Below are 25,040 nucleotides of genomic sequence, written 5' to 3' on the forward strand. Positions count from 1 at the left end.
TTGTCGTGTAGTCACTTCTTGCATAGGCATAAGGCAGCTAGGAAAAAACAACGAAAATGAGGAAGGGGTTCATTCCTACTCTGATTTACTTATCTGTCTTACCTGATAAAGATATGATGCATTGACAGGAGCAGGACCAGAGGAAGGCAATATTTTCGTTCTATGATAGTTTTGGGGTATATAGCAAGAGTTAGATAACTACCTACATTACTTCATTTCGACAATCTACTATACACTTACTTTTTACATCGCGAATGGGAACGTGGTTATTGCCCAGTACATTTAAAGCATTTCTTTTCGACATATTCGTGTACGCACGGACGAAAGAGTGAAATGCGCAGCTTCAGCGCCACTTCAAAACTTAACTTATGCATGGCTCTTCCTGCTCAAACACAACCTTAAAGCGGCCAATGACGGTAGCCCCCAAAACACTGTCGAAAGCGGTCGACGATGCAACAGCCAACAACTCAAACCCGACGTGTGCTCAAGCAAAGCGTCAAAGTCAGTTTCATATTCTCCGTGGACGTATGGTCACATCGTTGACAGAACGTGCTTCATCAACCGTCAAGAACACGCTAGGACAATTGACGGCTGATAACGCAAACATCGAGCTCAGCGCTTTCTTTCATACCATCGAGCATCCGGCCAAAGAATCCGATTTCTTTGGCGCAACCAGAGATCTCTTTCCAGATGAGAGGTTGGCGTAGGGCTTCTGCCCCACCGTGGTAGTGAAAAAAGCAGTTTCTTTATGAAATGACATTCACCGACGAAACGACATGCCAAGTAATAGTCGCAAAAGGCGGCTGGCTCCAAGGCGAAGGTTTTGCTGTGCTCGTGATATCATACCGAGCAAGGATAACCATTAAGAACGATACGAAGCTCTAACGCACTGTATCGATTTCGGCGTCCTCCTCCAAATCGTAATCGCGCTTTCTATGCTATCTGGTAATCGATGGGTGATTATTTGCAAATACTGCCACGCTCGGTATCGCATGATCAAAGATTGTCCGGTCAGCATTGTAACAACGAATCCGTGCCTTTCAACATCTTGATCATCTGCGCACCATCCGGCACGATCATGATGGATACAGACCACGGCGGGAATCTGACACCGACGTTCCAACGTGGTAGTAGCTCGTCATCCATCGATTACATATTTGCGTCCCCCACCATTGCAGCGGGCTGTTCCACTTATAACATCGATTCTTCCCTCGAACACATGCATGACGCTGCCCGGTCGTTCTATACATCACTCTACTCGCCTGACGACACTGAAGAAGATTCGATTTCGTTTTTACTTGAACATGCTCCCGCTTGATGTGTCCTATCATATCGCAAGCGTCTCGAGTAAAGCTGACAGCCGAGGACTATCTATCAGCTGCTAGCCGAGCACTGAAACAAAGCAGTCCGGGTATAGACGGTCTGCCATATAGCATGGTTGACGCAATCTTCCGACACGCGCTATATGCACACCTCTCACTCCAAGTATAGAACGAGGCACTGCAGCAAGCAATCCTCCCGTCATCATTGTCAGAAACGTCAATGTGTCTACTACCCAAGAAAGGTGATCTTTCATCTCTTTGGAAGTGGAGACCAATATTGTTGATATAAACACCGATTCGAAAGTATTCACTCGACTTGTCAATGCGCACATTGTCAAGGTTTGCGACTCGCTCATCAACAAACACCAAACTGGTTTTTTTGCATGGTCGGTACATTGCAGACAATGGATTTGCAGTCAAACTAGCTATGGAGCACGCCAATAGCACCCATGTAGACGATATTAGCATGACAATAGATATGGAAAAGGCGTACGACAGAGCCCACCCTCAAGATCTACCGCAGTGTTTGGACCGATCGGGATTTCCGACGATATCGTGTATTCAATCCCTCTTTTTTTGGTACCAGTCTTCGTATCAACATCAACAGGTCACTGTCATTAGGCATCCAGCAACAACGAGGGGTGCGTCAAGGCGACTCATCGTCCTCTGTATTATTAAACCTGGCACTTGAACCGTTCTCACGACGGATCTTGCATGATCCAAATGATCCATGGATTTCAGCTGCCACATACCACCAGTGACGAAGAAACAACAGCCGAAACCACTGACAGCACATGCACGCTCAACAATCATCCTCAACGATCTTTCATGCACTCCTGGCTCCACCAACACGCCCGCGGCCTGGTTTCCGAATCAAGCTCCGCTCATGTGTCTCTTATTTCCACGCCTAAGTTACGACCAGCGATCATGAAAAAACCTGTACATATCCATCGCCAAATCGGTTTGTGGTGTTTTGGATCACTTCCACTTGGATACACAACAGCCTACACTAGCGATCGCAACCCTCCTTCTTATACAGATCATGGACTTCCTCGCTCCGCTATCGAGATCAGTGACTGCAGGGCTGGATTTGTTTTTGAAAAGGGTCGAAAAGCATTGTATTTTGGTGGATGATCTTTTCATCCAGGATGACTCACTTGGATGTTTATTATGATACGCCGTCGGACACGGAGCGAATTATCATTCCTTTCCTCGATTAGTATCAACAGTCACTCGTTATATGGATTCCGGTGACATCGGCATACCCACTTTCACTTTAGGTTCACTGACCCCAACAAGTTTGTTACCAGGCGTCTTTGATCCGACACCAAGAACGCATGTTATATCCGAGGCTGTCAAATGGTTTAATCACAAAAGATCTTGCTGGGCTGAACACGACAATTACCACCAAAGATCTCCGTCAAGCCATTATCGAGCAGTTTACCGTGGAGAACAGTCGTCAGAATACTCCTTTGAGCTCTCAACAACGGCGAGCCTCTTGGAACTTTAATCTATCGACGACAGTCAGGAATGTATGGTTTCAGACGTTGCATGGAAATCATGCTTCATACAAATTACTGGCAGTCTTTCTCAAAGCAGAGTAATGACGTGATAAGCGCGATTATATGATAGGTTCCGCTTGTGCTACATGAGTTTGTATTTTCCTGCAGAAAGAGGTGCATGTGGGGAAGAGTTTGATTTCTTCGTTGAGGTTCTTCACTTCTAGTTGTACATATCTTATGTCGAATAGTTGTAGGAGATCGCATTTCCTGGATAGACGACAGAGTCAAGAATGTCCACCTTGTTTCAATTGTCAACTTCCCACAGACACGTGTACAAATGGTGGCAGCTGCGATGCCAGTGGTGCTTGCCATTGTCCTAAAGGATGGGGTAAGTAGCCTCTTGACAAATGTGTATAAAAGCAGAGGGGGCACGCGTAGCCAAAACAGTGGCGTACGAGACCATGAGCAATGCTGATAACACCATATATGTACCTTAATTTAGGTGGAGTCGACTGTAAACAACCATTGTGTGGTTCACTCTATGCTCCGGATCGGCCGGTTCGCCAAGGCAACCAATGTGCGTGTGACAACGGGTAATGCACATAACTTCTAAACAATTTCATTTAATGGTGTACCAGGCAAAGAAAAATACATACAGAGTCAAGGCTCACTCAACGAATTTGATATTGTGCGATTCTTACGTTTCTTTAGGTGGGGAGGTGTAAATTGCAATGTGTGCCAGAACGATCAGTCGTGTGTTTCTGAAAAAGGCGCCAACGCTACGTGTATCAAGTCAGCAATTGGTCTGAAATCTATGCATGCGTGGTGTGATACAACAAGTAGGTCATTCGGTTTTAAAAAAAAAAGGGCGTTGGTATGCAGTTTTCGACTATCCTAACAGTGCGTTGAATAGATATACCGTGGATTGATGATACGCATGTGTCCTTGCAGTGCGAATGGGAAACGCAAGAATGTGTGTTCCAATTTTGGAAGGATACAGAGGAACAGTTTTACTGCGAACTCTCAGAGTGCACACAGACAAGTAAGGATTTGGGTGACGTTCAAAAGATATTTTAATAGTGCCTGATCTTTTTTTTTCGGGGTGGCACGGGCTATAGCTACTGATGGGATTGATGTCCACGGAAAATGTCCAAAGGCAACGTGTGGCTGCATGAAGGGTGCTTTTATGTGCGGCGGAGAAGTAGGTAGGTTTTACATGGACAGTAAACTCTTGATTAAGTGGCTGGTACGAAGAAAAGGTCTTGTTCTCACTAAACAATCATGTTTGTTACATTTATGTCCAATAAAATTCAGATATGTCAGAACTCGTTGCAAATGTGAAGGGTCCATCAGAATGGTTTTGCAAGGATGGAATCGATTGCTGGTATAATGGTAATGAATATGTTTGGATATCAAGAGGTGTCACAGTTCTTGAGGGAAAATGCTAATGACTAGTTATTTGGATTCAAAGAATACTCGACCTTGGTAAGCGTTTTTCCGGATAATATACGCCTGAACTGCGATGTTGGCGAATGTGCGAACGAGCAAGACTATCTTGATGTCCATCCTATCGTAAGTCTTGATCTGTTGGCAAGTATTGTTTTCAATTTCTATGACATTTATTTGTTTTTATAGGAACGCGAGTTTTCCCAGTTCACCGAAACCGTCATTCTATCGGCCATTGTCTTGGCTTGTATCGTAATGTATATAGTCGTCAAGGTAACTGCACGACGACAGCAACGCATGTTTGGCTCTCGGATAGAGCTAGATAACTATGACGAGAGCGAGGCCGCGGCTCAAGAGATGGAAATGCTTGAGGATATGCGCAAGGAGGTGCTGCTAACGTTTGATGATATCTGCTATACTGTTGGTAAATACCTAAAAACGCTGTTGGATATTTTATTTAGAAAAAGCAGTATGAAACGCTGTACTCATCGTAGGATACCGTTGAATGATAGGTGGTAAGAACGTCTTGTCCGGAATATCAGGCTATGTTGAGCCCGGCGAACTATTGGCTGTAATGGGGCCATCAGGAGCTGGAAAATCTTCGTTGCTGGACATTTTGGCGCGGAAACACAAACGCGGTGTTGCTAGTGGTAGTATCATGGTCAATGGCGTTGTACCAACGCGACGGCGGTTCAAGCAATTGTCTGGTTTTGTTGATCAGGACGATACGCTGATGGGAACACTGACTGTGCGAGAAACTTTGATGTACGCTGCTTCTCTCCGTCTGCCACGCAAGATGAGCGTGCGGTTAAAGCAGAAACGAGTGGCCGATGTAATACATGAACTCGGGTTGGAAGCTATTGCGGATTCACCTATCGGAACTCCCGGTCAGCGAGGTATCAGTGGCGGTGAAAAGAGGCGTGTGAGTATTGGCAAAGAGCTGGTGACTAGCCCAAGCCTACTATTCTTGGACGAACCAACCAGCGGTCTGGATGCATTCAATGCTGGTGTCGTGATGGAATGTCTTCGCAAATTAAGTAAACAGGGGCGAAGAACTGTTGTTGTTACCATACACCAGGTAATAAGAAAAGCGTCTGACGGCTAACATCATTACTGCTTCTGCTGCTACTTCAAAACAACATAAACTAAAAAAGATGCACATAATTGTATACTATGTAGCCTCGATCGAATATTTTCAAGATGTTTGATTCATTGATGCTTCTCGCTGGAGGACATACGGTGAGTGATACTAAAAGTAAAAGAGGAGTTACAGCAAATCTTAGTAACAATAAAAGGTATATTTTGGGCCTGCCAACCAAACATCGTACTTCTTTCGAGAAATTGGGTTTCCTGTACCGACAGATTACAATGTTGCCGATTATCTAAGTAAGCAATGAAAGAAGCTTTGGACGCGTATACCTACTTTCACTTTTCCGCCAGATAAAGCATTAATATCATAATTACCCACAAAATGTATCAGTCGACCTTACTATGAAACGACCAGAAGATGCAGACGATCGCCCAGATGACCGCTCATTTTCCTTACCACGAAGTCGTGCATCATCTATAACTAGCACACAACAGCTAGACGACCTTCGACCGTCCGAAGAATCGCGACAGCTTATATCCGATACAGTGCGAGAAATGAATAGCCATGAACCACAACCCTCCTCCGAATTTACACTTTTATCCGAGTCCAACCACGCCTATCATCTTATTGAATCATACAGATCATCTAATATTTACAGCGCTGTGCGTTCCAAGATAAGACAATCTAGCAACAATAATTCAACAAATAATGCGCGATACTCGGTGTGGGTCGATAATAGCGACAGCGGCTATTACTCCCCGTTATCCATGGTCCAATTTTTCCATGAAGTCGTATGTATAACAGTTGCTTTATGAATAGCTCTTGATACTTACAGCGGTTAAAACACGATGTAGTCCCTCCTTTCGTCTCGGACATTCATCAATCTGTACCGCAACCCTTTCCTATTCTTTGCCCACCTAGTCTGCTCAGCATTACTTGGTGTACTGCTTGGCAGTTTATTCTGGCAAGTTGGCGTTGATTTGTCTGGTGTCCAAAACAGACTTGGCGTGCTGTTCTTTATGTGTGCATTACTCGGCTTTGCATCAACAAGTGCACTAGACATGTTCAGCAGGGAGCGTGTTTTGTTTATGCGCGAGCGGGAAAACGGATACTACAGCCCTGCCAGCTATTTTTGCGCCAAGGTTTTGTTCGACATTGTGCCGCTGCGCGTCCTTCCTCCACTGGTGATGGGCTCGCTTAGCTACTATATGGTCGGACTGAATCCTGCATTACCTGTGTTTGGCAAATTTCTGCTCGTACTCGTCCTGTTCAATCTAGCTGCAGCAGGCGTATGCCTTTGTTTTGCAACGGCATTCAAGAATGTTTCAGCTGCCAATCTGCTTGCCAGTCTTGTCATGCTCTTTTCCATGTTGTTTGGAGGTTTCCTTCTTAATAAAGGTAATGAGCACAACAATGTATCATGTAACCCTGGTGCACGACGAAAGCATTACTTACCAAAACCCTTGAATACATGCCCCTTGAACTATTCACACTTTAGATCATATTCCTGGTATTCTAAAGTAAGCACCACGGATGTTATGCAATCATGCAGGAACCGATGCACAAGGAATATACGTCACTAACTAATTCTTGTAAACTATGCTTGTAGTTGGCTCAAGTATCTGAGTTTTTTCAACTACGGATACGAAGCGCTGATTGTCAATGAGCTCAAGGACATCACACTGCGAGACAAGTCAATTGCCGATATTCAGATCCCTGGGCCAGTGATCCTTGCTCGATTTGGATTCAACGGACAAGCATTTTGGGCTGACGTAGTACGACTCTGTCTGTTTGCCATCATCACTTTATCAACGTCATTTGTATTTTTAAAATATCTCGTAAAAGAGCGCCGTTAATAATAACTTATGCAAATGCGGATGAATATTTTCTTCCTTGTCTTTAAAAAAGAAATAGGTGCCCCTTAGAATGATATGGAATAGGATGGCGAGGGATTGAAGTGACACGTCGATGAACAGGGGGTGCGAGGGCGGGGCTGGACAGACAAATGTGGACAGGGTTGTGTATGGATGAGTGTACATTATAACGTATATATGAAGTAAGACAGGGTCTGTCTTCTTCTGCAAGGGATATATGTGTCTACTTTTTATGAAACAATGCCTTCAGTTGTTTGCCTAATGACTTTTTGCCCACCTCGCCGTTTGGCGGTGATGGAGGAAGTTCAGCAGGCTGTGATGCTTCTTGCTGTTGCTGTTGCTGCGGTGGAGTTGGTGGTTGCTGTTGTTTTGCTTTAGATTGAGGGCCATCTTGCGACTGGTGCGCCGGGGTAGCATTGTGCGCGTTCACTGCAGGGTTGAGACTTGACAGTCGGATAGCGTCATGCAAGTAAGCCGATTTTGTTGCAATCAACGCTTCGTCGTACGTAAACTAACAGATCGTACGGTTGATTTTCTCTTGCACGCAGTCATCCTTCACACCCACTAGGCCCCCCTCCCCACCCCACATAAATTAATGCTCCTTACCCATCGTCGCTCACGCTTCTTTTTTTCAGGAAACTTTTTGACAACTTCACGAATTTCCAGTTCATAGATCCAGTGATGTGCCTTTACACCCTTCTTGTTTCGTTCTTGAAAGACGCCAATCTGTCGTATGATTGTGCCTTTGATACCTGCTTCCTCCCACGTCTCACGCAGTGCAGCGTGTTCTTGTGTTTCATCCTCTTCCCAGCCGCCTTTAGGCTAAAGAACGACCCGCATCATGAGCTTTAGTGTGGAAAAAAGATGGAAAAATGATCACAAGAGGAGAGCATCAATGATCAACTTACAATCACCCATGCGCCTGGCCTCTTCCGCGAAGAAACTAAAAGGAAACGCATGTTGACTGGATCTATCGGAAGACAGCCTGCGACTTGCCGAATACCGCTATCATCTGTCACGTCTTTTCCGTGGCCGTGTCGAGCCTTTTTGGTATATTCAATATTATCGGCCTGCTGTTGTTGTCCCTGTGCTAATGCTGGTGCTGGTGGATTAGGAGCGCTCATTATGTGAATGAATTGTGTCTGCGAATGAGGAGGTGAAGAGAGGAAAAGAGAAAAGGAAAGGGAGGAAAGCCAAGAGCTGAACTTTTTTTTCGGGTCTTACTACTGCGCCTTTTCAAGCATTAACTAAAAATATCCGGCAGCTCTCTCTATTTCAGCCATGTGATTTGCTATTTGGCAAAAGCTCACAAACAAACAAGCTTTTTAATGTGTATATCCCTCCCCTTTTCTTCCCATGCAATTACATATACTGTTGAATACGTACGCATCACCCTGCAAATGTATCAAGCAGACTTCCTGGTTTTCCATCGATCTACTTGAACTTTTCAAACAATGCAACCGCATTGGCAAAGTCGACGTTTCCGCCGCACAATATAATGCCGATCCTTCGCAATTCGTCTTGTTTAACCCGCGCATGGAAATCCTTGTTATACAACACCACAGCCAAGCCAACGGCTGCGCTTGGCTCGATGCACAGCTTCATCCTGCCCCACACCAGCTGCATTGCCTGTATGATCTCTTTTTCCGTCACAACGAATACGCCATCCACGTTTTCCATCACCACAGAAAACGCAATTTCACCAAGATTCGTCAATAGTCCGTCCGCAACCGATCGGGCTCCCACCGTGTTAGTTACTCGCTCTTTTGCCGCATAGGATCGGTACGTATCGTTGACATCCAATGGTTCGGCAGCAAACACGCGCGTACGTGGACTCAGTGCCTTGGTAGCAATCGAACATCCAGAGAGCATACCACCTCCACCGACGGGTACCACCAACGCATCCAGCTGCTGTTCTTGAGCAACCGTTTCCAACGCAATCGTGCCTTGGCCTGCAATCACATGTGGATTATTGTATGGGTGGATAAACGTGGCACCCGTCTCGTCGATTACTTTTTGTGCCGTCGTTTCGCGCTGTTCTAGGGTTGGCTCGCATTCAATCACTTGGGCACCATAAGCCTTGACTGCATCTTTTTTCACTTGCGGTGAGTTGTTCGGCATGACGACATACGCAGGGATTCCGCGCATGCGCGCAGCAAGTGCAAGGGCCTGTGCGTGGTTGCCGGACGAATGAGTTACAACACCTTTTCCCGCGTCGGCGTCGGTTAGCAACTGAACCGCATTCGTTGCTCCTCGAATTTTGAATGCTACCGTCGAATATGTTTTGTATGGAGACCTTTAAGTACTGCTTTTCATTTTACGATCCAACTTTAATTCTCGCAGTTAAGATTGCTTACATCCTGTCTTCTGAAGCAGCTCACACTTGAAAAAGAGTTCAAGAGGAACGCCCGCGTTTTCAGAAGCTATGCTACTTATGGCAGTGCTCGTCAGGACAGGTGTGCGATGTACATTGATACGTGCAGCCGCCGCTTGAACATCCTCAATTGTAATTGTGTCCGTCATTATGTTCTTCCGCGGGAAAAAAAGAAGTACTATTTGCTCCGTCAATCCATAGTATAGCACGGTATATGTACCACTACCGCGTGATTCTGTCATTAAGACTGTCATCTTCTTTGTTGTCTTCATGATAGGTATAGCAGTTTGTAAAAAAGTTCTGTATGATTATAATCGTCCAATAAGTACAATAAGCATCGAAGATCACATCAACAATTTTTGACACCTCGTTGATATTAACATGAAGTGGGTATAGCACGCAGTACCACGTACACTTTCCTGCAAACCCCTTTGCTGTCAGTAGTAACCGTAAGTCAATAAATTCTCATGGTCACGTGATGAAATAACGCTTGACATCAAACGCAAAGAAACAGCCATGACATATAGAAAAAGGAAGCAACAATGTATTTGCCATCATGATACTTACATCTTGGATATGTTGACCCTTGCATACTCAACACAGACTTCATGACGTCAGGAACCTTATAATCGAGATACGCAAAACAGACTCATGACGTCTTAAAACCTTATAATTGAAATACGCAACACTTGCCTGAATAAAGAAGGACTCAACCAGGAATGTACACGAAATACTGTACACATCATTAACAATTTCCGCCAAAGCTCATTAATTTATATGTAAAGCAGCTTACTCATGTACTATATTATAAAGCCCCTAATAGGCTCTTCTATCATTTACTTGGTTAATAAGTTACCGTTGAAAAGGCCCTTTTGAACAAAGAAGTGTAGAAGAAAGGGAATAATAACCATAGATTTTGCAAAAAGATAAATTAATTGAGGAGGTCGAGCAAGGCGGAGAGAATATGCTCTGCATACAGTATGTGTATTATGGTAGGCATCTGATATCACGCATACTAAGATGGTTGGTGAGCACGACCACGTTTTATGGGACGATTCCCATGGCCTCATATTGCATTTTTCACTGTATGTAATTTACGTTACACAAGAATGGACCATTCATGCTTCACGCCCCATTCAGCGATTTGATGACTAAAATTGTGATATTTTGAATGCATTAATCGTAGATACACTACTGGTGCTTTAGGAAGGACGTCGTCTTTAAGAAATGGCTACATTGAAAAGAGTATATCTTATTCTCCGATGTTGCATGCTTGCGGCTTTCTTCTCGCGTTATGGCTTTGGCAACAATCCTAAAAAGTTAAGATTTCCGCAGCCTTCCTTACTAGACGATTGCGTATGTTTAAAGAACTAGTCCGATCACATGCTTATATAACAGTGGAGCAAAAACCACACCCACAACAAGCGATATTCAACCCACTTTCTACCTTTCTTTTAAATTATTTGCTCTCTCTTCTTAAGCTCATTTCCAACCTCCCTCCCGAACCATACATTACGACCTTTTGCTCATAAACCTTGGATACTAATGTCGCAACTACCAGAAACTCTCGCAGTGGTACCACTGGAAAACAAAGTGCTGCTACCTTCGGTTGTGTTGAAAATCACAATGCGGGGTAGAGAAGCATCCGCACTGACCCGTCGACATTTTCGAACCTCAGATCAGCGCAAGGGCGCACATCTCGTCTGCATTCCGCTAAAGCCTGTTGCTACCAGTGATACCACAAACTCGACGACGTTGACTGAAGAGAAAGCGGTTGTTGTCCATAGCAGCAACACCAGCAAAAAGAACAACAACAACGGTATTGACGGGAACAAAAGCTTTAACAGTAATGACCAAGACATGAGCCATGAAGAGTTGGAATCCGGTTTGGTAAAAAAAGGCGAAAAGGACCGTCTATTTGAATACGGTTGCGCAGCTCGCATTCTACGTGTGCAGCGTTCTGGACTCGGTGTCGTTTCTGTCTTTATCGAAGGCGTAGCCCGACTACGTGTCGATCGTATCGTTCAAGACGGATCAAACGTGCTTGCCAAAGTTAAATACATTGAACGGCCCACGAAAGAGATCAAAATCGAGCATCTCAAGGATGAAACGATCGCGTTCAAGGCATTGTGTCGCGAGTTCTTGGCCAAGATGCGCGAGCTACAAATGCCAGACTCTTTGATCGAACAGCTTGGCAAGCTCATCGATGGCGTATCTCCTTTGGTACTTGCTGATATGCTGGTGTCGGTCATTGAAACGTCATTTGATGAGAAACTCTGGATGTTGTCGAATACCGACATCAAGGAACGATTGATTAAGATGTCCGAATGGATGACTCGCCAATTACATGTAATGTATATCTCATGCTGCAACTAAAGCAGAGGAAACTGCTTTCAGTTATGCTGAAGAAGAGAGATTGGTTCGAGGGTTGTGACGTAACTTGGATGCTTTCACCAGAAAGGAGGCCTGCAATCGCTGCCCCCACTAGCTTACTAACTCTATGTGATCATTACTTTTTCATGTATAGGTTCTCAAAATTTCTGAACAGATCCACTCCAGTATCGAAGGCAAGCTTAACAAGCGTCAGCGGGAGTTCTACCTCCGCCAACAGGTGAGACCTGCTTTAAATTATCCCGAAATGGAAATCAGATTACGGAATGACTGACTCGTGTGAAATCCACCCACCAAATCTTTACTCCCCTTCACCTCTCATGGTCAGTTGGAAGCCATCAAACGCGAACTTGGAGAAATTGACGGTGGAGCAGCGAATGGAAAGGAAGAGGATGACATCGGTCAACTCACGCGTAGATTGACTGAAGCCAACTTACCATCAGAAGCCGCAACTGTTGCTCAGCGAGAACTCAAGCGCATAAAGAAACTTCAACCGTCCTCGAGTGAATGGTCTGTGATTCGAAACTATCTCGAATTGATGGCCGAACTACCTTGGTCCAAGAAATCAGATGAAGCTATCGACATCCAACGCGCCAAGCAACAACTTGATAACGACCATTTTGGGTATGATTTCTTTTCTTTATGCATCAAAAGTGGACATGTCCAATGTATATGTATATATGTATATCATAATACTAATATCCTGGTTTTGGCCATTTTAAACAATAGTCTTGACCATGTCAAAAAGAGAATTATTGAGTACCTGTCTGTCGTAAAGATTAAGGGTGATCTCAAGGCACCTATTATTTGCCTTGTCGGTCCGGTAAGCTACATGCCCACTCTGTCCCCGAGAAATTAACCGAGAAAATTTTACTGTCTTCCCAAATTAATCATCTCATTCTAGCCTGGTGTGGGTAAGACTTCTCTTGGTCGCTCGGTCGCGAGTGCACTGTCGCGAGAGTTCCACAGAATTTCATTGGGTGGTGTACGCGACGAGGCGGACATGCGGTAAGTTGTTAGTAATATGAAAGAAGAAAATCCATAGTAATCATAGTCCATATCCACTCTCAATCAGCACTAAGGATCAATCATTAACATGAATTCTTCTTCTATCTAGCGGTCACCGTCGAACTTATGTCGGTGCTATGCCTGGCCTCATCGTCCAAGGTTTGCGCAAAGTAGGAGTGAACAATCCGCTTTTCTTGCTAGGTAACTTACCACTGCTAACTGCTAATATATATCAATAATAACAGTCAAATTTACTGATATGTACATTATATTCTTGATAGATGAGGTCGATAAGCTTGTTCACTCTACACACTATGGTGATCCAGGTAAAAATAATATATCTTGGGTTTCCTACAATATCGTATATGACATATTCGGTATCTCTCTAACACGACTACAATCTCTATACATAGCTGCTGCCCTTCTCGAAGTATTGGATCCCGAACAAAACCACACATTTTCAGACCATTACCTCAATCTTCCCTTTGATTTGTCCAACGTCTTGTTTATTGCTACCGCCAACTCGCTTGAAACTATTCCCGAACCTCTTCTTGATCGTATGGAGCTTATCCATTTGAACGGTTATACCTTTGAAGAAAAGCTTCATATTTCTCGATCTCACCTGCTACCCAAGCAAATCAAGGCCCATGGTCTGGAACCAGACCAGGTCATTATCTCTGACGATGTTTTACTCAAGATAGCTGAAAACTACACGCGTGAAAGTGGTGTAAGAAGTCTTGAACGGACCATCGCGGCTGTTGTGCGCTCCAAGTGTGTTGAGCTTGCTGAGCTTCAAGAAACCGGTACGATGGACAAATATGTTCCAAAGGTTAAATTGGCCGACCTTGAGGATATTTTAGGTGTAAGTGTTTATGCAATCGCTGTTATAGAGCTCAAATATCGATGATACTGACTAATTTAATCTATCTGGTAGATTCCTACCTTTGTCAAAGAAGTTGCGGAACGTGACCCATACCCTGGCGTTGTTACTGGCCTTGCATACTCTGGTAGCGGTAATGGTGGTATCCTTTTTGTCGAATCGACAAAAATGCCTGGCAAGGGTGAACTCCAGTTGACAGGTAAACTATGGAAATTTTAGTGGTGATAACCCAAAGTGACGTTTTATTATATACTAACTACATGTCGTGACATTTTAGGATCTTTGGGTGACGTTATCAAGGAATCTGCTCAGATTGCTCTTACCTGGGTCAAAGCACATGCCTATATATTGAAAATTGCACCTACTATCGACACAAACATTGTTGAAAAGCACGATGTATGTATACATATCCTCTTAGCTATGATTAGACTTTAAAATAAGATAAGAATGGCTGACAGCATATGCATTTTTAGGTCCATCTTCACATGCCAAGTGGTGCAATCCCAAAGGACGGACCAAGTGCAGGTATATATATACGAGACGTTTCTGAAAATTCACTTATTATTGATATATTCTAGAGGTACATAGAAAAAAACTAACCATTACTGTCACAATTATGTGTATATGTAGGTGTAACAATGGTCACTTCACTTGTATCACTGTTCTCAGGCTATTGTGTCAAACCAACCACGGCTATGACCGGTGAGATCTCGCTTCGCGGCCAAGTACTTCCGGTAGGCGGTATCAAAGAAAAGACCATTTCTGCACACCGTGCAGGTATCAAAAAGATTATCATGCCTTACCGCAACCGCAAGGATGTTGAAGCTGATGTCCCCGAAAGTGTCAAGCAAGAAATCAGATTTGTGTATGCAAAGACAATCTGGGATGTTCTGGAAGCTGCGTTGGTCATTAGTGAGGATTCAACCGAAAAATGGACCGCACGCACTTATGAAAGCCATCTGTAAAGAACGCAACAACCAATAACTCTTGATAATTATACATAGTTCTTATTTTTCTTCTTCCTTTCGTATTAATTTTTATATACAATTTGCATTAAAGCTGGGTTGGATTTGTTTAGATGAGTACAAGAATATATACTACATTGTATTGCTGTAGTGCAAAAGTGAGAGTAGCTTATGTTCCAGCTTCTTGTTTGTAAGCTCTCGCAAAAGAAAATAACTGAGCGACCTATTCGTCCATTATAACATCCACACAACAAGCACAAAGAGACATACCACAGCAATATTGCATGTCACCCTGGTTTTTCTACACTCTATCTGCTTTTGTTTGCATACCAAGTCACGAGAGATCGAAAGTCATTGAGTGGTAGATATTTCAACTTTCGATTTATTTGGTTTTAATCAGTCTCAATTGGCCGGGAACATATTTGTAATTGTCTGCATACGACTTCTTGGCGAACTTAACCTTCTTGGGCTCTTGAACGTAGTAATTCCAACCTAGTAATAAGCGTAAACTCTCTCATGTCGACTCCAACTTTGCACATACACTCAAAAAGGCAAAATATCGATGATCCAGCGATTGGTTAATTACCTTGTCTCTCAGCGAAAGCAATTGCGTCGTCTTTAGTGCTGAATTTGATAGACAGTCCTTGCTGGTAGTCAGCGCTACATTAAGTATGGAGATAAAGCAGCGTAATTATATATATTGCCATGGAAGCATCATACAACACCCTCATTTGTTCTCCTTTCATGGTAGACCTATTGTAATACGTTACCTTGATGCCCATCCAATCAATGGATTCTCCCAGCGATTTCCTTCTGGTAGAATGTCAAAATCGATACGCCAGTGTCGCGTACCAAATTTGCCGGACTGAGTCGCTGGTTTGGAAGGACTGAAAATACGCACAGTGCGGTCCAACAATTCCTCTACACAAGGATATGTATAAACATTTATCAGTATTATTCTGTATAATCATATTTCGCGCGTTTGTGTGCTCCTCTTTATTGTCTCCATTCTTTAAGTGGACTTACCTGGAGCACCAGAAATGGCATCCAAAGGATGCAGCGCTCTATTTTCTTCTGCTTTAGCAATTTCAGCTTCTTTGTCTTTGTCATTGACCATTGCGGCACGCGTTGTTGAGAATGAACGCAGTGCTGCAGTTGTCAAAGGTCTAGTACAGGTAGTTTGAGCTGCGGTGATTGAACGCAACATTGTTGTAGTAAATGTGTGAATTGGTCAGAAAAGAACAAAAGGTAAGAAGGCTCCAAGGAGAAAATCTGAGATTGGATCATGCCTATTACGTTACTATTATGCAGCTTTTAGAGCTGTTTATGGGAACACAACGACCAATGAAATTCGGATTCAATTTACCGACCATCATAATAAACCATGCAATTGGTTAAAATAGTGTACCATTCCTGTCACTACTCTAACTACTCATCTTTATTCCGCTGACGTAGTGGATAGCTATATCACGCGTGTCAGCTCAGTAGGTATTTAATTAATGAATATGCAACATTGCGTGAAAAAACTAGTACGTGGTTCCATTACTACAAAGTGGGACTGAATGACAATTGATTACTCAGTTGCTCCAATGGTTAGTGCAGCTGCGATGATTACCAACAACAACATTTTTTTATATGAAACACGTATGCGCTTTTATGGACACCGAATTCTCAGCTCACCGCGGACTGTGTGCTAACTGTTTCACAGAATGTCGTGTCCAGTTATTGCTGTGTGGACACGGACCACACGCACTACATAATTTCGTAGGGATATTTCAACGTCACGTTAACAAGTACATACAGCCAGGGATCACCACTATTTTGTTGAATAAGTCCAATCAACGTACATAACTTAAAACAATTGTACGTATACTTGGGGCGCCCTTTTTTGTGTGGCAAAATGGGCGGGTCAAGGGTAATTTAACTGGTGGAAACGCCGAGTTGGAATTGTGACAGCCCTGCCTATACGATACACAAAGATAACGTATTTGAGTAGAAGAATATCGAGTACTTTAATTCTTGCTTTTTATTGTACAGATCTACAGTAGTATGTATTATGTAGAAAAAATGTTACACTCGAGTTCTTTTTGTACAAGTTGAAGAAGAGCCAATAGGATCCCACTTAGTAAACGCACTTACTAAAACGCTCAGCTCAATATCATATACTGTAAATAGGTATGGCACACCAACATATATGTGCGTATAGACGGGAGATGACTGCATACAGCTCAAACTTCAAGCACCCGTTGTTTGTGTCATAGAAAGGAACTTTATCTCACCAGCATTGCATCGTTTCCATGTTGTGTTTTCTCAAATTTTTTGACTTACACTGCATATGCATACGAATAGGGCATATGTAGTGATAAAAATTGATCTATGTAATGCATGCTATGCAAACCAGGTCACTGTGAAATTCTGAGGGAGGAAGTATGATTATGAGTCTGTCAGAATGTCCGTAGCGCATCATGCTAGTGCGACTTTAAAATGTTTTTTCTGATGGGGTGAGCATATATATCTCTATTTTTATAACGTCACCGATATCTCGTTTGCGTTTTCGATCGATGATAGACTATGTAGTTTTCCATAGGCGCTTTTATTTGTAGATGCCCATTTCTTATCGTGCGTTACTATAGACAGCAATATGATATGTAAAATAATATGCGTTTTCTATATTATTTAGAGTAGAAGTCGCGGCGGTTTTCCTGACGATGCACGACAGGTGAAGAATATGAGGTTAGCACTTGATTAATATACTGTATAGACGTGTATGAGCCTAATCGTAAAGCGATGATAGAAAACTTCTCAAAAACACAAAGCTCTTTTGTCGGCCTGTGCCGACGATTTAATTAAAATCTTATAATAAAACAGGAAAACAATGCAATCCAATTATGTTTTTACATTGTAGTACATAGTATCATAAGGATCTCATGATGAAAATTGGTACGATATGATATAGCTACTGTGTTTTATGTATGCATGTATGTTTATACGCAGTTTTTTGTCCTGTCATTGTTGTTTGCGTGAGCATTATCACATTTAGTTGACAAAAAAAATCTAGGAAGCCATAGGAGAATAATAGATGATGCCTTTTTTATTATCTTTGACTACAATATATCTTTCGCTATGATAATATTGCTGTTATGTATGTGTTAAGAATGGATGAAATGTATTATTAAGAAATGTTGACGAAGGGATATAAAATGGGAAGAGATGAAAAACATGAGACCATGAGATATGTATGCAGAATGACTATATGCTACATATATATATATATAAGAGATGTCACAAAATGATGCTGGAAAACATGGAGAAATGTTTATGATGATAGAAAGGAAACTTTTTTTGGTGATATGTATATGCATGGGGCCAGCATCGAGCGAGGAAAAGAGACGGGGCGAATCATTTGCAATTATTACTGATAGTTAAAACCCAAGGAACTCGCTTGATTGTTTGTGTACCAGGTCAGTTGGCTTTCATCGGCAAAAAGTGGGTGGAATGCGTTGTTGTGAGTGTTATTACAAGACTGGAGATCTGCAGTACCAGCTGCAAATGTCTGTTGCATGCTTGTTGTAGCGGTCGGTACCATTGGCCAAGGCCAGTAAGAATTTGAAACTTGTTCTGCTGTTGCTGCTACCGCCCCAAGCGGCAGCTGATTCAAGAACATCGACGTCTGTTGTTGTTGTTGTTGTTGCATTTGTTGCTGCGGCAAAAAGTCTACTTGATGGAGTTGATGCACGGGGTCTTGTGAAGAAACAGGCATTGACATCATGCTGAGCGCACTGACAACGTCGTAATCGCTCATACTATTCAAAGACAAGCTGCTGTAGTTATTATCAATCACAGCTGGTATAGGAAATTGACTAGTAGCTGTTGTCGTCATTGTAGGAGCAGAGACATTGCCATTGATAGTGGAATTTGTAGTTGCAGATGGCATGGTTGTTAACGTTGCGGTTGTCGGCTGATAGTATCCGTTGGCTGTTCCCAAAGCTGCTTTAATCTGCGGTTGTTGGCGGTGATGATAGTGTTGTGATGGCTGCGCAAAAGGCTGCATGTTTGGAAGTTCTGCTTGCTGATGCGAAGCAACCATTGGTTCTTTATTAGCGAGTCCAGGTGATGAGGGCGGTGAAGTTGGCGATGGAGTAGATGACGATGTCGATAGTGACCAGTCTTGGGATGGCTTTTGAGCCAAACGAGGAACGATGTCCCAGTCAAAGTCATCAAGCGCTCCTGGGCTTGCTGTTGTAGTTGCTGGTGGCGTAGGATAGTTGGAAATCGTTCTTGCGCTTTTTGACGGTTGGACACGACTAGCGTACTGTGTTGCTGCGCTGTTATTGACTTTCCCCTTGCCGTATCGTCTTGAGCTTCGGCGGACGGATGAATTACGCATGTAACCACCGGTATTAGCGGTAGTAGAAGCAACTGTAGTCATCAATACCGAGTTATTGCTACTGACAGATGTGGCGGAGCTACTTTCTCGGGACCGTATACCATTAGATCTTCGAGCATACATCAGGCTTGCTGGTGATGACGTAGAGGGACGTGGATTTTGTGGTGGCGAAGAAGTCCAAGTAGCTGCTTGGTGGCTCTTCTGATGGACAGCTGCAGCGGAAATGGCGGTAGCTCCCGTTGGTGAAGAATAAGATACAAGCGGTGTTAGCCGCCGCTGCACGTAGTACCGTGTTCCGGGCATACGCAGATGAATTTGTTCTACGCCGAAATAAACGCGTGCATTGCTACCAAGCTTTTTGTCTGTAATATCGACGTAATTGCTGCCAACGCGCTGAGAAACTTCATGATAATTACGCTCGATGATGTGTTGATTGTGTTTTTCAAACGTCTTAAAGAACGTATTCTCGAGCATGAATCCCCATTCGACTCGCTGTGGGATGCCGTTATGTTGAGTAATGATAGGCTTGAACGTTTCCATTGAGTTGTACAGCAGGAAAAATAAGCGAAAGAGATGGTATCGTGGTGTGTATATGAGGAGAGCGAAGAAACAAGGAAGAAGAAAGAAAGAAAAATGGAAATGATTAAAAGCAGAGAATTAAAAGGCCTAGAGAATGGATCAAAAGTGTGGAGTTAGTTGGACCCTGGAGGAGTTTTTCGTTGGTTCAACCGCATCCTTTTTAAATATATTTGGTAATCAAAATGTTGTCGACCAGTACGACGAGGGGTATATTGACAGCTAAAGAGTAAAAGAGTGGAGTATGTTCTAGTCTACGTATCCGTGTTTTGGGCAAAATGATCATCTGATCGTATCGGCACCATTCCTATAGGTTGGACGATCCTCTGGGTGTAAGTAACTGCATAACTGCTTGCACACCATAACCATGCATACTCCTTAATGCTGGCGTCTATACCAGCAGTGCCAATAACAATAGCTTCCTCCATGCCCATCCTCTCTATTTCTCTGTCTCCCCCCCCACCTCCTTCTCCTCCCCGTATCCCCATTTTGCAGGCTGCCCCAACAAATCCTTGAAGATCATCTGGCTGTCATAACAAATTTCGTTGTATCCCTGTACCATCATCATATTTTTAGAGCTTACCTAGTCAATAAACACATAGTAGGACGCAATAACACTATGAGCCTTTTTTGACCCTTGCTGGTATTACCTAAGATTTTTAAAGGAGATCCTTTTTACTTTCCTTCAATCTCCTGCATTAGGACGGTCACCATCTACCAGCAAGCGGCTAGCAAGAAGTAGCAGCAGCGGCAGCATCTGTAACGGTTTCAAAACATGTATCATTTTCTCCTGGTTATATGTATATACATACATGTACTGTAAAGCATTGCTACTAAGTAGACATAGTTTAACCAATTTTTTGGACCAATTCAATAAACTTTGGTAGCACGCGACGTAATTGTTTGCACAGGCTGATCTACTGCTGCCGACAAATATTAGATTTTGAGATGTTTTGGTTAGCAAAGCGGTTTTAATCAGGTTCATAATACTGTCATATCACGCTGTACGCAGTACTATTACGTACCGCCGCCATTGCTGCTGCTACTGCTGTTACTCGCAGGCGCGTGAATATTTCTTGGTAACGTACATATAGTCTATGCCAGCTTTGTTACAACGTGGGTCCCATGAGGCATAACAGCATAACAGGTAATTTTATCAAAGTAAGTTAACCGCCCCGTGCACAAATAAGCTTCCACGATAGAAAAGTCCCTGTTCCAATGATGCAGGAAAGCTGCCGGCAGTCATGATATCCACGCATCGCAAATCATACATGATATAGCATAGAAGAAATACATACATGACTTAATTCGCATACCAGTGGGTATGTTAACCTTATTTCATGTGAGCTTTGTATCAAACTTTTTATTGTTTATATGTAACATTATGGATAAATTGCTAGAAGCTGTTCTTTTCGGCTATTAATGACAGTATTTATTCTATGCAGCTACAAATTCTGATCCAGCTTTCCGAGAAAATATGACATATACATATTTATGTGAAAAGACAGGTGCTACTTAGTATAATTATCCGCCAAGTCCCCGTCATGATGAGACGGCAAAAACAGCAACAGCAACAACAGGTTACCTGATTTGATTTTGATAACATTAAAAGTTCTAGAGCCGATGTCCCCAAAGATACGGAGCTTCAGGCTGATGAGACAAAACTGAACCTGGTAAAAACTCCTATTTTTTTTCGCCATAATGCATAAGATGAATGAAAATGATACAGAGAAAACCTCAAAATGTTGCTAGATGTTCAAGTTTCATTAATGCTTGACCTTTTTGATTGATCCTGTGACGTCTATTGCATAAGTTAAAAAACCAATCAAGAAACTTGTACGGTAATGTTATTTTATGTTCACAAAGCTGATTGATAAAGCAATTGTAGATAAAAGATGACAGCCTTAGCAAAAAGTACCGGTTTCGACTGGGAGTTCCCATACTTTGTTGTTAACAGGCGTATAAAAAACCTTCTTTTTTAGCTTTTGCGAATGGTAGATCAATGTTTCCCGTTGCAGGTAAGCCTACGGATGATCTTCTGGCCATTCTTATTCATTCGAAACGTGGCTGAATATCAAACAAGCTGGTATACTTTGAGGTTGTCTGTGATCTTCATATATGGAATAAGGAAATACTTGAATTTGTGCTTAAAAAAGCACGATGTATATCTTATAACATTCACCGCGTATTGGTCGACAGAAAAACAACGTTCCCCTTCGGTTTTAGACCATTTAAAGACTGCTACAACAAAGATTTGATTGGTAAAGGGATATTTACGTTTGATACGATGGCATGGGAGCTAATTCTTGCCCGATAAGCTGGGATTGATTGTCCCACCTTCTTCATTAGGCAGGACAAATGTGGGTGAAGTAATGTGTGTACAACATATAAACGCATAAATGTCGTCAGCGCACAAAGCATTTGCTACCATCGTTTTATTGTTTCCATGGCTGCGCAATTACATTGTCTATCTTTGGTCAACAACAATTGTTAAAGTGAATATCATTCATAATTATAATGAATGAAATCAAGTTGGTAACACGTTATCGTTGCTTGCAGATATATAGCCTGTAATGAACCAATCGACGAGGACATATAAGGATGTAAGGTAAACTATATGCACCTTGTGTCTGTGCGGTAACTAAGATTGTGTATATACAAGTATTCTACAAGAATGTGACCACAGCACAGTATGCACCGGGTTCCTCAAATCACCATCCATGCTGACGCAAATGATACCATTTCTCGTCTTTTGATTTTTTCCTAAACATCAAATGATCGGTATATTCTCCTTTGGCAAACTGCTGCTCCTGTGGCTACGCATTTAACCCCGAAAGAACATGATTATATATATATAATGTCAAGACCAAGTAAACAGAAAAGATGTTGCTACAGATGACAGAATAGCTTATTGCTATAGAATCTAGTAAGTTGATACATGTAAAGTACAGTTCTTGTTTATGGACCGTCAGAACGGATGACGTCCACAGAAAAAAGATTGGGATGAGCTAATATGGATCGTAGTTCTTCATCCATTTCAAATTTCTTTTTAAAGCTAATTTTCTGGCCCATGCTTTCAATGACAGACATCACTGCAGGTGCCTCAACCATGGGACATGACTGGTTTTTCGGGAGATGTATGCAGAGCCGTACACGTGGGTAAAAGATTGCCGTGGGGTCGTGCTGAACTTCGTTGTTGTTTTCGTCGTTTGCAGTTGTACCAGAAGAAATAGTGTACTGCCGTAGTTGCTCTTTATTTTTATGTTTGGCTGGAGAAGACGACATGGATGACGACGAGTAAGACGATGAAGTGGTCGAAGAGGATTCAGATGATTCGACAGGTCCAGGATCGTCGAGTACTGTTGCTACAAACGAGATCCCGCTTTTCGCTACACCCATGCCGGGACTGAGCGGCGAGATGGTGAAAAGAAGCTCCATCAATCTGCCGACATATTTGCATACAGCGGTTCCTTTGCGGCCTAGCATACGCTGGATCGTTTTGAAAATCGGATCGGGCACTTCACCGCCTTGTCTGAATGCGAGTAAAAGCGCCAGGGTTGCTCGTTCTTGGTGTGTAATACCGGGCACGTTGGCCAGTGGCCCGCTGGCAAGCGGCATATGGAATGCAACAAATGCGCGGGTCTCTTTGGGGTAATGCGTTGTCAAGTTGGCCAAGTGTATTGCCGATGATAACAGGCGATGCAACTGCAACGGGTGTTGGGGGTCGAGATATGGTCTCGGGACTGCATCTTGCAAGATAGACCAGATCGCTTCATGTTCGCCACATGACAGTGCGTGGGGCAATCCGCTCGCATACGCTTTGACTCCCTCCAGTAAAGGATCCTTTCGTTGTTCTTCTGGAGATAGCAGTGTGTAGCACAGACCCTGTCGCACACCACCCTCGCTGAAATGTACTTGTCGCACCTGGAGGACATCCAACATTGCTGAAACTAAGAAGCAGATTGCAGGCACCATACCAGCGCGCCGCTTGGATATCCTGAAACCCTTTAGCCGCTTCATTGTTTTTTCTGGATCCTTGTTCTTGTAGTTGTTGGCCAATTCTTGTAGTTCTTGACCGGTTATCGTATAGCCGCTGATGATAGGGATCGGATAAGTGATGAAGTCTCGATGCGATTGCTGATGATTATGGTGAGAATTGTGATGCTGATGACTGTGTTGACCATGATGATGAGAATGATGATGATGTTGTTGTTGTGGTTGCTCTCCGTCTGTTGATTGGGATCCTAGAGCTGCGACTATCGAACTGCGGCGGCTGCCTTCTAAACTTTGTAAATGTGATCCTTTTGCTTTCATAGACAAGTAGCCAAGGGCGCGAAATCCGCCACCGCTCATATAGATTGTGTAGCCTTCATTGCTCTGCAGCTTGGGAGGTATATTGACATGCTGGATAGCAGCTTGGATTTCGGATACGATTTCAGCGTGCAAGGCCTTTCGCTCCTTTCTGATAGTACACTGGCCCAAACGGCGCTTCAAAGCAGCAGCTCCGTACGGCAGTGACACAGGCGTAGATGATATCTCGAGTTCGCCACCCTTACTGGTCACATAGCTGAACTCGACAGAGCCACCACCTAGATCCATCGTAACGCCATCCACCTTGTAAAAAGAGCCTTATAGAATGTTTTTTTGATGCGCGAATGATGAATAAGATGCACTTTAAGCCAGATATTAGAATTGTGTTGCTTCTTACCTACTATTCCAGAAGCAGAGATCAAAGCTTCTTCTTCTTTTGATAAGAGTGAGACGCTCCAACCCGTCGCATCAAAGATCCTGCCGATAAATTCTTGAGAGTTGAGCGCCAAACGCGTAGCTTCCGTGGCAATTATCTTGACGTTATAAGGTTTTACTCCAGCATGTTCGCATAGCTGTTGAAAGCGTCGAAAACTAGTAACGACTTGGCATATTGTTTCTTCTGGAATAACACGCTCAACGCCTTGTGCGTCGAAAAGTGAAATGGGCGCACGTTCTTCATAGGCTACTGGTAAATGGCGAGATAGCGCACTGACTATGCCGAATCGAATACCATTGGACCCCATGTCAACCACACCGAATGGTGCCTCAGTTGGCAATTGTGACATTTGGAATTTTGAGTTTTTAAACAAACAAAACGAGATTCAAAAGAAATAGAGGTGAAACGAAGTAATGAAAAAGAAGGGTCACGGAGAATTTAAAGCAGTTTCTCTTCTTTTGGGTTATCACAGATATGG

General features: G+C 43.1%; 8 protein-coding genes across 8 annotated transcripts; 3 read left to right on the forward strand and 5 right to left on the reverse strand.

The window, feature by feature from the left end:
* Positions 1-410: 410 nt before the first annotated feature.
* On the forward strand, positions 411-1,318 carry BDB00DRAFT_872955 (uncharacterized protein; the record flags this gene model as incomplete). The annotated part of the gene is made up of 2 exons (XM_053127020.1): positions 411-697; positions 1,003-1,318. The coding sequence occupies 2 exons, from the start codon at positions 411-413 to the stop codon at positions 1,316-1,318; spliced, it is 603 nt and encodes a 200-aa protein (XP_052979174.1).
* A 2,677-nt stretch (positions 1,319-3,995) lies between these two features.
* On the forward strand, positions 3,996-7,657 carry BDB00DRAFT_909122 (P-loop containing nucleoside triphosphate hydrolase protein; the record flags this gene model as incomplete). Its single annotated transcript, XM_053128632.1, has 10 exons — positions 3,996-4,002; positions 4,148-4,216; positions 4,296-4,396; positions 4,460-4,694; positions 4,783-5,348; positions 5,450-5,525; positions 5,751-6,084; positions 6,316-6,758; positions 6,859-6,880; positions 6,970-7,657. The coding sequence occupies 10 exons, from the start codon at positions 3,996-3,998 to the stop codon at positions 7,214-7,216; spliced, it is 2,100 nt and encodes a 699-aa protein (XP_052979175.1). The 3' UTR covers positions 7,217-7,657.
* A 141-nt stretch (positions 7,658-7,798) lies between these two features.
* Positions 7,799-8,358, reverse strand: BDB00DRAFT_764646 (NUDIX hydrolase domain-like protein; the record flags this gene model as incomplete). Its single annotated transcript, XM_053119467.1, has 2 exons — positions 7,799-8,056; positions 8,143-8,358. 2 exons carry the CDS (start codon positions 8,356-8,358, stop codon positions 7,799-7,801), a joined length of 474 nt encoding a protein of 157 aa, XP_052979176.1.
* A 310-nt stretch (positions 8,359-8,668) lies between these two features.
* Positions 8,669-9,757, reverse strand: BDB00DRAFT_764685 (tryptophan synthase beta subunit-like PLP-dependent enzyme; the record flags this gene model as incomplete). Its single annotated transcript, XM_053119471.1, has 2 exons — positions 8,669-9,501; positions 9,592-9,757. The coding sequence occupies 2 exons, from the start codon at positions 9,755-9,757 to the stop codon at positions 8,669-8,671; spliced, it is 999 nt and encodes a 332-aa protein (XP_052979177.1).
* Positions 9,758-10,922: 1,165 nt separating this feature from the next.
* BDB00DRAFT_826131 (ATP-dependent protease La) lies at positions 10,923-14,977 on the forward strand. The gene is made up of 12 exons (XM_053123703.1): positions 10,923-11,957; positions 12,136-12,219; positions 12,328-12,623; positions 12,729-12,822; positions 12,904-13,007; positions 13,117-13,208; positions 13,289-13,333; positions 13,421-13,869; positions 13,942-14,086; positions 14,165-14,283; positions 14,361-14,412; positions 14,518-14,977. Exons 1-12 carry the CDS (start codon positions 11,154-11,156, stop codon positions 14,850-14,852), a joined length of 2,619 nt encoding a protein of 872 aa, XP_052979178.1. The 5' UTR covers positions 10,923-11,153; the 3' UTR covers positions 14,853-14,977.
* On the reverse strand, positions 14,978-16,119 carry BDB00DRAFT_826134 (ETC complex I subunit conserved region-domain-containing protein). The gene is made up of 4 exons (XM_053123704.1): positions 15,879-16,119; positions 15,623-15,773; positions 15,439-15,512; positions 14,978-15,344 (listed from the first exon to the last, which is right to left on the reverse strand). The coding sequence occupies exons 1-4, from the start codon at positions 16,057-16,059 to the stop codon at positions 15,235-15,237; spliced, it is 516 nt and encodes a 171-aa protein (XP_052979179.1). The 5' UTR covers positions 16,060-16,119; the 3' UTR covers positions 14,978-15,234.
* A 2,145-nt stretch (positions 16,120-18,264) lies between these two features.
* BDB00DRAFT_788398 (uncharacterized protein) lies at positions 18,265-19,779 on the reverse strand (the record flags this gene model as incomplete). The annotated part of the gene is made up of 1 exon (XM_053120798.1): positions 18,265-19,779. One exon carries the CDS (start codon positions 19,777-19,779, stop codon positions 18,265-18,267), a length of 1,515 nt encoding a protein of 504 aa, XP_052979180.1.
* Positions 19,780-22,773: 2,994 nt separating this feature from the next.
* Positions 22,774-24,911, reverse strand: BDB00DRAFT_872962 (Ppx/GppA phosphatase family-domain-containing protein; the record flags this gene model as incomplete). Its single annotated transcript, XM_053127021.1, has 2 exons — positions 22,774-24,443; positions 24,524-24,911. 2 exons carry the CDS (start codon positions 24,909-24,911, stop codon positions 22,774-22,776), a joined length of 2,058 nt encoding a protein of 685 aa, XP_052979181.1.
* Positions 24,912-25,040: the final 129 nt, after the last annotated feature.

The sequence above is a fragment of the Zychaea mexicana genome (assembly GCF_025766255.1).
Source record: "Zychaea mexicana strain RSA 1403 chromosome Unknown BDB00scaffold_42, whole genome shotgun sequence".
Taxonomy (NCBI): domain Eukaryota; kingdom Fungi; phylum Mucoromycota; class Mucoromycetes; order Mucorales; family Lichtheimiaceae; genus Zychaea; species Zychaea mexicana.